This window comes from Trachemys scripta, chromosome 1 (genome assembly GCF_013100865.1).
Source record: "Trachemys scripta elegans isolate TJP31775 chromosome 1, CAS_Tse_1.0, whole genome shotgun sequence".
Taxonomy (NCBI): Eukaryota; Metazoa; Chordata; order Testudines; family Emydidae; genus Trachemys; species Trachemys scripta.
This window is the reverse complement of record NC_048298.1, coordinates 518,847-531,442: the sequence shown is the minus strand read 5'-3', so window position 1 is coordinate 531,442 and position 12,596 is coordinate 518,847. Positions and strand designations below refer to the sequence as shown.

Below are 12,596 nucleotides of genomic sequence, written 5' to 3'. Positions count from 1 at the left end.
TGTGGTTTACATTCTCATGCACCTCACCAACCTTGTTATTGACAAAGGTGATAAACCCCAGCTGTAAAAGGCAGTCAAGTCTGTGGTTCAACCCCATTTTACAAATAAATGAATGGAGGTTACACAGGATCATAACATGGTAGACCCAAAGCTCAGCTCCTTAGTTGCTCTGGCTTTCAGATAATATAACCAAAGAATATTAAATCTCTAACCACTACTAAACCACACACTTTTCCCAGAGTCAGGAATAGAATCCAGTATTCCTAATCTCTCTGATGCTACTGCTGTCTAGCAAACAATTTTGTAAGTCAGTGGGAAAATGTGTCAATCCTCCTCTAGGGGCTGAACTAAATAGAGGTTATCTATTACTGCTGTAGCTCAAGTGGTATAGCGCTGAGTTGTCAGTGTGAAGGTTGAGGGTTTAATCCCTGCTGTTGACTCAGTTGCATGTGACAGATTTTGATTTTTAAGGCTTTTTTAAACTGCTTCGTTAATTCGTACAATGAGAGAACATCCTGTAAGGACTTTTCATAGAATCATAGAATATCAGGGTTGGAAGGGATCTCAGGAGGTATCTAGTCCAACCCCCTGTTCAAAGCAGGACCAACACTAACTAAATCATCCCAGCCAGGGCTTTGTCAAGCCTGACCTTAAAAACCTCTAAGGAAGGAGATTCCACCCCCTCCCTAGGTAACCCATTCCAGTGCTTCACCACCCTCCTAGTGAATTTTTTTTTCCTAATATCCAACCTAAACCTCCCCCACTGCAACTTGAGACCATTTCTCCTTGTTCTGTCATCTGCTACCACTGAGAACAGTCTAGATCCTTCCTCTTTCCTTTCAGGTAGTTGAAAGCAGCTATCAAATCCTCCCCAACCCCATTCTTCTCTTCTGCAGACTAAATAATCCCAGTTCCCTCAGCCTCCCCTCATAAGTCATCCCCCTAATCATTTTTGTTGCCCTCCGCTGGACTCTTTCCAATTTTTCCACTTCCTTCTTGTAGTGTGGGGCCCAAAACTGGACACAGTACTCCAGATGAGGCCTCACCAATGTTGAATATAGAGGGGAATGATCACGTCCCTCAATCTGCTGGCAATGACCCTACTTATACAGCCCAAAATGCCGTTAGCTTTCCTGGCAACAAGGACACACTGTCGACTCATATCCAGCTTCTCGTCCACTGTAACCCCTAGGTCCTTTTCTGCAGAACTGCTACCTAGCCATTCGGTCCCTACTTTGTAGCAGTGCACGGGATTCTTCCGTCTTAAATGCAGGACTCTGCACTTGTCCTTGTCCTCCTTTTGAACTATTATAAACTTTAAATTATTGTAAATATCAGTCATTTATCTGCCCCACTGTGACCCTGGAACATTGTGCATATGTGTGAGAAAAACTTCTGAAAACCCCCTGAAAAGTAGAGGTAATGACAGATTAAGGATCATCTGCTGCTTTGCCACTTCACATTGCAGACAACACCGTTTATAGCATACTCCAGTGCTCCATAAGGCTTTCACTTCTGTCTCCATGCTCTGGGTGTTCCAAAACCTTTGACTGGCAGAAGGGATCACTTGAAAATTGCCCTGTTCTGTTTCCTCCCTCAGAAGCATCTGGCACTTGCCACTGTTGGAAGACAGGAAACTGGACTATATGGGCCATTGGTCTGACCCAGTATGGCTGTTATGTTTTTATGTCCAACAGGTACTGAAAAGCGATACATACCCCAACTTCATGAAACTTATCTTCTAGCATAGAGCCTTAACGGTGACCTCAGCAATGTTAAGGCAGAATAACATCCCAAATATATCAACAGAGAGTCCTGTGGCACCTTTAAAACTAACAGATGTATTGGAGCATAAGCTTTCGTGGGTGAATACCCACTTCATCAGACGCATGCCAAATATATGACATCTGTGCCTGATATGCTGATCTGTTGATTCAAGAGCATCTTTGGCCCTATTCTCCATCTTTTTTTTATTTTTAATGTCATCCTTAGTTTTCTTTTTTCTGTGTAGTTTCATTTCTTTTAAATGTTTGTTTTTCCAAAACACTCTTTCTGTAGGACTCTCTTTCCACTTTGACTGTTTCCCCAGATCCCACAAACAGCCCAAATCCCCTTAGACTCTCTCCCCTCGTTTCCCCCTCTGCCCTGTTCAGATCTCTTGGAATGGGGCTGGAGTACATGCCTTAATTGTCCCCTAAATGCAAGTGACTGGATTATTGAGAGAAGAACTGTGAATGAGATTATCTGGGGAAGTCAGGTTCGCTTACAGCCTGGCAGCAGCTTTCAACCAAGCAACATTGAAAGTGTCTGGTTACTCACACCTCACTTAGCCTGTCAGCTCCAGCAGACAACCCACATGTCTGTGAGTCTACACTAAAATGTCAACATTAAGGGATGAGAGAGTACTATTTTGTTGTGCAGGCACATGTGCAAAGCTTTAAAGCTCACAGAGCATTACAGAATCAACAAAGGTCTTCCGGCAGGGCCAGCTCTGTTCTTCCCCCTTCCTTATCATCCCCATCTTCTACAAATGTTTTGAGTTTTGTTTTGGTTAAAAAGAGATCCCTCTCTGTCTCCAAGGGGCAGTTCATAGACTGGCTCAGCTGCAAAGGCTGTAACTGCAGAAGCAAAAAAGTCTTTACAGTTCTGGGCCTGGGTAACAGAGTAGATTGAGGGATGCGCTACCATTCCTGAGTTGGTTAGTTCAAACCTTAAGTAATATTCCTTTGTGTCTTTTGACCAAATAAGTGACCCAGAAGGGTAAGAGGAAGGGACGGGGAAAGAGATAAAAAGGGGAAAGTGAAAAAAGGCAACAAATATATAAATTAATAAAGAAACCCATCTTGGATTTATATCATTTTTTCCCTCTTAGAACAGAGCTTTCTTCCAAAGATTAGACCTTCAATTAGGTGGACTCAAAACTGAAAGGAGAGAGGTGTTCCCATGGATTTCCAAGTATCTCTCCTTCATCCATCCTGCCACTTCTCCTGCCTCTGGACCACTAAACATTCAGTGAAGAACAGCAGAGGACACTCAATAAAGAAATGAAGGTTACTTGTAACTGGAGTTCTTCGTGATGGATTCTGCATGGTGACACTCCTTGCCCACCTTCCCTGCTCCTCTGGAGTACAAATTAAGATGTCTGCGTTTTTCTGCGTTAGCAGTGGAAGGAACTGAGGTTGCAATAGAGCCACGGCCTCTTTACCCTCAAGCCCTTAGAACACACTGGAGTGCTAGACAGGGAGGGCCGGGGAGCCTGGGTGCTTAATGGGCACTGCTACTGAAAGGTTCTACCATCCCTGCATCGGTTGACACAAGTCCCAAGAGTGTGAATATGCAGTCCATCTCAAAGAACTCTTGTTACAAGTAAGTAACCATTTCTCCCGTAACAGGTACTCCTTTTACTGAAGATTTTTTTTTGAGGGGGTGTTTGTTCATTCTGGACTCTTTTTGGAAGGAAAGGGAACAAACAGACTTCACCAGTGCTGGTTCTGTCCAGGCTGATTGATGGTGTTCAAGGCCCGATTCTTCATGAAGTGCTGGTCTTTCTGATAAAGAATTCTCCTCAGGATTTTCATTGTCCTACAAGGAAGACTGTATGCATGTGCTAGTTTGCCTGTGGTACCAAACTACTTGCACTTTGTAAAATTGTGGCCCCATTTTCAATTCCAGGCCTTCACTTTTCTCCTATTCCTTGTTTTCTCATCAGTTTGATGGTGTCTCTGATGAGCAGTCTATAACAGGATGATCATAGACAACTCCTTTATAGCCCACCCTTATGAAATAGTATCTGCACATATTGATGAGGTCTTTCAGCTGCTTGCATCCTTCACTTCTTTATATATGTTTCAGAGGAATGCCTTAGTGCCCTGCCAGGATCTGGCCCACCTCTAGGCATTCTGTGAGACATTTGTGGTTCTAAACCAGTTGCCCAGAAGGATGTTATAATTTGTATTTCTTCTGGGAACTCCTCGAGTACTTTCTATTCAGAGACTCTAGTTACTTTTGTTAGGACAGTTGCTGGATTTGGAAACTGTTCCATGGTGGTGATGCATTTTTGTACTTTACGAAACATCTTGATTATGTTCACTATCAGGAACCAGATTATCTTCTGCGCACCTGAGTAAGCTCAGGTTGACCCTATACAATTCTAGGCAAATGATTGTCCCAGGAAGATGATCACAACAATGTCCTAGGATTTTAAGCAGTTAAGAAGATGGTTTTCTCTCTACTAGTGAGATTTCTACTGGACTTGATTGTGGTTCATATGAGAAACAACAGTAAGACATCTATTGCATACTGGCACTTCCAGGCTGGAGCAAGAAAATAGAAGTTAAAAGTTCTGAATGAAGCAAGGGGAAATTCTCTTGCTCCTGAGGCAGATGGTTTTGTTGATTTATTACTTAGATGGCTTGTTTAAAGTAGTACCCACTGGGTGCTTTCAGAAGCCTCATTTAGGCTGTTCTGGGGAGCTCACAACTTAAGGCATCTCAGAGTTAAAATCACCTACATTTTAGCAAAAGAGAAACCTATAGGTCAGCTTTCTAAGCACATGCCACTTGGGCAAATGAGAATGGGAACTAAATAATTAGTCTTCAAGCAGTTAACAGAAATGTAGTGGTACAGAGACCCTTAGTCTCTCAGACGCCTGCATATGTCAGTTCAGCATTCCTAAACGTCCTGGACTGGGAAAAATTAAATTCCAGGATTCTCTTAAACTCCCAGATTTAAAGCACTTTGAGATTCTTAGCTTGGAACCTGAGGGGTTTTGCCTGTTAGAGCGATGAATATTCAGGAGAGCTTGTAAACTTAGAAACTGTCCCCAAATCTGGACATTTCAAGAGATTCTGAAAATTTGATCCTCATGGTGACCTTTAAAGGACAAAAATCGCATGTGGCCTCACAATCAGGGATATATTGAAATTCCTTCTCTTAAACTGAGATCTTGATTGGGTCTGATTCCCAGCTTCCTGAAGGTCCAAAACTCAATGTTAGGAGTCTTGGAGCATATTGGTTCCATTTCTAACCTGTTTTGGTAGCAACTTCACATTTTCTAATTCCTGAAAGCTGTGTCTCTGTAGAGATGCCTTTTTGACTATGGTTTGATGTAATCTCTGAACCTTCATTTACTGAGAGGACCTTCCCTGTAGTTTCCATTAAAATATTGTTTTTCCTGTTAGCAATTATGTTGACCAGAAGAGTTAGTAAAATCAGGTGCCTTACTTATCTGGAATACTTACAGGTTTTCCCAGATGAGATAATTTTCAGGCCTGCCTCAGAATTTTGTCCTCCAGAATTATGGTTTTAACTTGATCCAGTCTATTTGCCTTCTTTTAATCAGTCATGGACTTTAATTATGGTCGGGATATTCAAATTCTGTTTATGCATAACTAATCCTTGCAGGAAATTAGATTCAAGTTCAGGAGTAGATGAGTGACCTAAGAAAGGGTGCAAAGCATCCATATCCGCTATTTCCAGATGGATAAATTCAAGGGTTTCTCAGGCCTACAAAATATCATAAAAGATCCCATCTCCTTCTGTGAGGGCTCAACATGTGGCCATTTCCTGCACAGAGCAGCATAGTGCTTCGTTCAAAAATTTTTGCAGTGTGGTTGTCTGGTCTTCAGTGCATTTCTTTATCATTTTAAAATAGATGTGTTGTCTTTGTCTGATATGACGCTTGCACAAAAGGTTCTTAGTCTTTCCCTTTCCATTTTGTAGCTAGAAAGAGGGTTTTTAAGGAGCCTCTCTCTGTGCTTGGAAGATGAGAAAACAATAAACCAGTTATCATGGAGCAGAAAGTGCTTATTTCAGAGTAGGAAAAAATACTGATAGATAAGTAAATTTCACCTATTTAACTTTTTTGGTTCTGTTCCTTATAACTAATGTCGTGAAAAATTAACCCTATATTTACAATGGAAGCTCTTAATCCTGTAAGATAGAGAGCACTTTAAGAACAGCAAAACATTTAAGCACTTTCTTAACTTGAGCACTCACATTGACTTCAGTGGGACTATTTTGCATAAAATTAAGCACATGCTTAAATACTTTACTTTATTGGGGTCAGAGTGCTTAGTACCTTGCAGGACTGAACCTTAAGGCACAGAGATGTAGCATGAAGGTGCTGATTAATTTTTTTAGTCACATAAATGTGTATTTCATTTTGCTTAAATAATTTAACTCATTTTTATTTCCTTTTCAGAGACAGGATAAGGAACCCTGAAAAGACCCTTACTGTATCTTCATTTGACTTGTGGAGGCTGAGTATTAACACTTACTCTCTTGCATTGCAGCTGGGTGTGTTCCATCATCATGTTCTGGAAGTTTGATTTGAACACAACATCACATGTGGACAAGCTGCTGGATAAGGAAGATGTGACACTGCACGAGCTGATGGATGAAGATGACATCCTACAGGAGTGCAAGGCACAGAACCGCAAACTGCTGGACTTCATCTGCCAGCAGCACTGCATGGAGGAGCTGGTTAGCCTCATCACACATGAGCCCCCCGTGGACATGGACGAGAAGGTCCGCTTCAAGTACGTACACAGATTCTTTCTTTTATGGGAAGAAAAATGAACTGAAGAATTGGCTGCAGAAATTCTTCTCTGGTGCAAGGCTGATGAAACCTCCTGCCTTGGAAAAAGGCCTTGAGGTTCAGGTTGTGAAATAAATATTTGGCTATTTTGTGATTCACAGTGAATATTACCTCACAATATTCTATTTCTTGCTCTGTTTTTCATATTACTCCATTGAGTTTATATGTAGTGTTTTATCTAAAAATTCATCTCTTCTGTTTCTTTTAATTGGAAACTCTGGCAGTAGAGAGATCAGTTGTGTTTCAGAATCTCTCCCAGGCCATCATTCTGCGGTCAGAATCTCAGAAATGACAGTAATGATGCTCATTGAGGTATAGGTTCATTGAGGGCCATTGACTTAAAATTGATACAGTCCATAAAATATAGGGACCTCTCCCAGGAATAAAGTTTTGGAATTTGTGGAGTCTGCATACATAAAAATGGCAGAATTAGAAGGTCCACTAAAATAGTGAATACACTTTTGGATTAGGGTGTGTGGAAAGAGCTTGTTCCTTTCTGTAGTGTTTGCTTATTGTGTTGAATTGTATTTACACATGCATGCTTCACTTATTACTCTTTTCTAATGTGATCAAACTCCTTTGTTTTGGAGTTGGGGAATTCGCTGTTTTTTTTCTTTGTTAAATTTATGTCAGAAATCTTGATGTACATGTGCAATTGTATGTGACTGTGCTCTTGGGGATTGATCAGGGGTTAGTTATTACCATTGTCACTAGAAATCTATATCTCACTATCTTAAATACGCATTAAATTAACACTGTCTACAGTGACAGTATTCATGTGTATGTAAGATAGTGAAATGTTTTTGTGTGTGAATATATTCAGGCCTGTGAATGTGATGAAACAATGTGAAAAGTTACTGTATTCTTGTGGCTACTATGGTAATATTTCTGTTATAAAATCGGAGACGTTAGAAGGAACCAGGAATGGTTATTATTAGATTGTCATTATTTTACGAATGAAGATTTGTATCAAATAACTTGTAGTACCAGAGTTTATACAGGCAACATTATTATGGCTTTCTCCATTTTCTTTTACATTCCAGAATAATATGCATTGGTGAGGCTAATCTTCAGAGTCCTTAATGGAGCCCTCCACCCATTTCCCCCTTTTCTGGCTAAGGAGGACTGGGCAGGATTTGCTTTAGGAGTCCATTAGTGCTACTGCTTAATGAGATGGAGTGATGTTGAGCAATGTGAGGCAAACTAGGGTCTAAGCATGTTCTGGGGGTATGAGTGATCAGTGCCAAGAAAATAAAGCCACGAGTTTCATATGTCAGGGCAGAGCACTGTAATTTCTCCATTTAACCAGACCTAGTTCTTGAAGTTCTTTTTCTTTTCATTTTTTCGTGGTTGTCATCAGCATCACTGCTCAGCATCGTCACCAGACAGTTAGTACCTCTAATCTTTTTGCTGAGAGGCAGAAGAGAAAACCTCTTCTTAGACCTGCACCTTGTTTGCAAAGGGATCTGTAGGATTTTAAGGTTTATTTAAACTGTGCCATTATATGTGCATGACGTTTCAGACAAAACAATGGCGGGTTACTACTCCAAGGAGTTTATAGTCTAAACTAGATGTAACAGCCTGGGATGACTCTAAACTAAGGGTGAAGAGAGTGAGAGTTACAAATAAGAAAGATCATGAGATATGCTCATTATTGTCTTCTCATCTTAAACTGTGTGCATGAAGTCTTACGAGTTTTAGACTTTGTGCATTTGCCTTTGTGTAGTGTGGTTTTCCTTCCAACCTCCGAACCATTCCCATACTTTCTGAAAGCTCATATTTCAACATGGGTGAAGTGTGTGTATATATAATACAATCTTTGTGTTAGTGCAAACATGGGTGAATTGTGTATATCATACAGTCTTTGTGTTAGTGCAAAGTTATCAGCTAATCTGAGAGCTATTTAGTAAACTTCCTCTCTCCTTTCTCTCTGGATGATTTATTCTTGAAGCTAAATTTAGTATAGTGGTTCGTCTACACACAAAAGTTGTATGACTTTAACTGTGCTGGTATAATTAAAGTGCTGCAACCCCTCGATTGCGGATACAGTTATACCAGTATTAAGATGCTTTATACTTGCATAGTGATTTCCTTATCATTGTGTTCACATTAGGGGCTGGTTCAGTATAAAACTATTTTGGTAAAAAATCATCCTCTCCCCAACTGAAATAGCTTTACTGATACAAGAACTGCCAGAAGACCCGGCCTAAGGGAGCAGCAGCATACCTGTCTAAAGTCATCTGAGAAGCAAATGCTACTTGGAGTTTTCACAAAGCCTCACCTAGGTGGAAGTGGAACTGCTCAGCAGTTTGTGGGGTTTTTTTTTGTTTTTTTGTTTTTTTGAGTGCTTGCAGATGTGTATTTCACTTAACACGCCCAGCACATCAGATCTGGAGAACTTTGCCTATCAGTACCCATAGGGTTGGCGCTTACCTCCTCTCTCCCAATAGCTCCTTCTCTGGCTATTTAAGGACAGTGCCACCCCGATCCTTCTTAGTTCATTCTCACAGTTCGTAGCTAGAGTTGGAGTGTTCTGTGTTTTAATGCACCTCAAAGTTCTCTAACTCAGTCTTTCTGGGATGTTGTATGTAGTTAATAGTATAGTTTAGTAGTACCCTTAGCTTTAGTGAGTAGTAGTTAGTTAAGATAGATAGTTATCTGGTGTCTTGCTGTCACAAGGTGCAGCTGTTACTACCCAGTGAACCTCTCTGCTTAGCCAGTTCAGATGGTTTCACAGTCACAAACGCACACGAGGCCGTTTAGCTTTCACCAAGGTGTACATTTATTTCCTTCTTACATAACGATACCGTGCAACACTGGCTATAGCCAAGACAGGCTTCCCTGCAGCCCTTACTTCTCAGCCCAGGCTCACCCTCTGAGTTTTCTTCTGAGTGCCTCTTGCGCTCCCTCTTACTTCCTGTTTTCTCCTTCTGTTCTCCCCAGTTATCTTGTTAGCCCTGTGATTGTCACCCCGGTGCTCACAATTCCCCATCAGAAAGCATGTAATTGCCCTCAGCTGGTCCTGCAGCCTTCTCCAGGATGCAGCACTGTAAGTGACCAGGGTGCTGCTGATAGCACCCTGTTACAGATGCCCACATTGTCCATTGCGTGGGGTGGTTATCCCCACTAGTGACCCCTACATGCGATGTTAGTTGTGCCTGGGAGAAGAGCACATTAAAGAAAGGTGCTCCATCTGCAGATCATTGAAGAAAAGAACCCAGCTGACGAGGGACTTGTGTTTGAAGCAGGCCATGAGGCCCACTGATACTGGCGACCTCCACAGATTGTTAGCTCCCCTTGAGGATGTCCGAGTGGGCACTGGCTGTTGTTTAGCCAGATTCAGATTCCTGTCCTAGGAGGAAGAGAGACCGTTCTCCTTTCTCTGGTCCTCCTAGACAAAGATCTCATAAAATGGACTGGGGCTGTTCCAGAGCTAGGAGGTATTCCTCCTTCCCATATAAGAGGAGTGTAGACCAGTATCATGGTTCATCCAGTATGTGAGATAGAGCAGGGCCATCTATCTGCTCTCTGGTGTCAAGGTAAGAGCAAGTGGACTTGATATCATTGACACTGGTACTGTCTGTGGGGCATCTGTTGAGTCCAGTACCAGTGATGTCGGTGTCGGACCCAGGGTTTCCACACCACCATTGGACTTACTTTTCCTGTCTGTTCCTGATTCTCCTCTAATTCGAGAATGTTTGGCTGTGGTTGCTGCTGCTTTGGTGTCCTCAGTGCTGTCTGAACTGATTGCACACCTGCCGTTATTGTTGGTGCCATCTTCTGGGCCTCTCCCTGTTCACAGTGCTGAATTGAGGTTGCTGCTTTTTCCGTACTGAGGGGATTGTCAGTGCAGGCATGATCTTCGGTGCCGATGATGACTCCAGTGCACATTTCATGTGTGGGAACGTGCCGGTTTCGACTTTGGTGCTGACGTCTACTCCAGTGTCGCGTGTGAGGCCTTTATCAGTGTTTCAGGCACCGACTCCTTTATCTTTGTCAGAATTGATGTGTCCTTTGTGCTGGACTTTGGATGAAGTTAGACATTTGCTGGCCGCTCCTGGGACAACTCCTCTGTTGCCTGTGGACTACTTGGAAGGATCCTCAGGGTTGGACTCAGAGATGTTCTCCTTTTCTTCCATGCCACCTTATTATCCCTTTCGAAAGTTGTTGACCTCCTGGGGATCACTGTTGGTACAGAGATCGGCACTGCTCCCGGAGCAGAGATAAGGTCCTTGGCCCAGTTCCTGCTGGCCACCAGAGCCATACTCCTGCCCACAGTGGCTCCTTGGACTCACTAAGATTTTCTGTGGTTGGCTTGGTCTTGATCCTTGATGCAGCCCAGAGCAAGGTCACCTATTCCTCCAGTAGCCTTTTCTCCTCAACCTCCATCACTGCAACCACAGTTTAGCGGTTGCTCCTGCGGAACTGGTTCAGCCTGAACTGTTACGGGCACCACAGGAGGTTCGATTGGCTCTACTTCTTTCCTCTCATTCATCAGAAGATGACTCTGCAATGCTTTTGAAACTCATGGCGATCGGGGGAGGTCCCAGATGACTGGAAAAAGGCTAATGTAGTGCCCATCTTTAAAAAAGGGAAGAAGGAGGATCCGGGGAACTACAGGCCAGTCAGCCTCACCTCAGTCCCTGGAAAAATCATGGAGCAGGTCCTCAAGGAATCAATTATGAAACATTTAGAGGAGAGGAAAGTGATCAGGAACAGTCAGCATGGATTCACGAAGGGGAAGTCGTGCCTGACTAACCTAATTGCCTTCTATGATGAGATAACTGGCTCTGTGGATGAGGGGAAAGCAGTGGATGTGTTATTTCTTGACTTTAGCAAAGCTTTTGATACGGTCTCCCACAGTATTCTTGCCACCAAGTTAAAGAAGTATGGGCTGGATGAATGGACTGTAAGGTGGATAGAAAGCTGGCTAGATCGTCGGGCTCAACGGGTAGTGATCAATGGCTCCATGTCTAGTTGGCAGCCGGTTTCAAGTGGAGTGCCCCAAGGGTCGGTCCTGGGGCCGGTTTTGTTTAATATCTTTATTAATGATCTGGAGGATGGTGTGGACTGCACTCTCAGCAAGTTTGCAGATGACACTAAACTAGGAGGCGTGGTAGATACACTAGAGGGTAGGGATCGGATACAGAGGGACCTAGACAAATTAGAGGATTGGGCAGAAAAAAACCTGATGAGGTTCAACAAGGACAAGTGCAGAGTCCTGCACTTAGGACGGAAGAATCCCATGCACTGCTACAGACTAGGGACCGAATGGCTAGGTAGCAGTTCTGCTGAAAAGGACCTAGGGGTCACAGTGGACGAGAAGCTGGATATGAGTCAACAGTGTGCTCTTGTTGCAAAGAAGGCTAACGGCATTTTGGGCTGCATAAGTAGGGGCATTGCCAGCAGATCGAGGAACGTGATCGTTCCCCTTTATTCGACATTGGTGAGGCCTCATCTGGAATACTGTGTCCAGTTTTGGGCCCCACACTACAAGAAGGATGTGGAAAAATTGGAAAAGGTCCAGCGGAGGGCAACAAAAATGATTAGGGGTCTGGAGCACATGACTTATGAGGAGAGGCTGAGAGAACTGGGATTGTTTAGTCTCCGGAAGAGAAGAATGAGGGGGGATTTGATAGCAGCCTTCAACTACCTGAAGGGGGGTTCCAAAGAGGATGGAGCTCGGCTGTTCTCAGTGGTGGCAGATGACAGAACAAGGAGCAATGGTCTCAAGTTGCAGTGGGGGAGGTCCAGGTTGGATATCAGGAAAAACTATTTCACTAGGAGGGTGGTGAAACACTGGAATGCGTTACCTAGGGAGGTGGTGGAGTCTCCTTCCTTGGAGGTTTTTAAGGCCCGGCTTGACAAAGCCCTGGCTGGGATGATTTAGCTGGGAATTGGTCCTGCTTTGAGCAGGGGGTTGGACTAGATGACCTCTTGAGGTCCCTTCCAACTCTGATATTCTATGATTCTATGATTCTATGCCAGACTCTTCCTT

General features: G+C 43.1%; 1 protein-coding gene across 2 annotated transcripts in view; it reads left to right on the top strand.

Annotated features, from left to right (window-relative positions):
- The window catches only part of PPP6R2 (protein phosphatase 6 regulatory subunit 2), a 112,253-nt gene that overhangs the window by 17,910 nt on the left and 81,747 nt on the right, over positions 1 to 12,596 (top strand). For both annotated transcript variants that reach the window (XM_034763235.1, XM_034763226.1), the window contains exon 2: positions 6,294 to 6,539. In XM_034763235.1, the coding sequence (XP_034619126.1) occupies positions 6,313 to 6,539 (227 nt within the window). In that variant the 5' untranslated portion in view covers positions 6,294 to 6,312. The remainder of the gene's footprint in view (positions 1 to 6,293; positions 6,540 to 12,596) is intronic.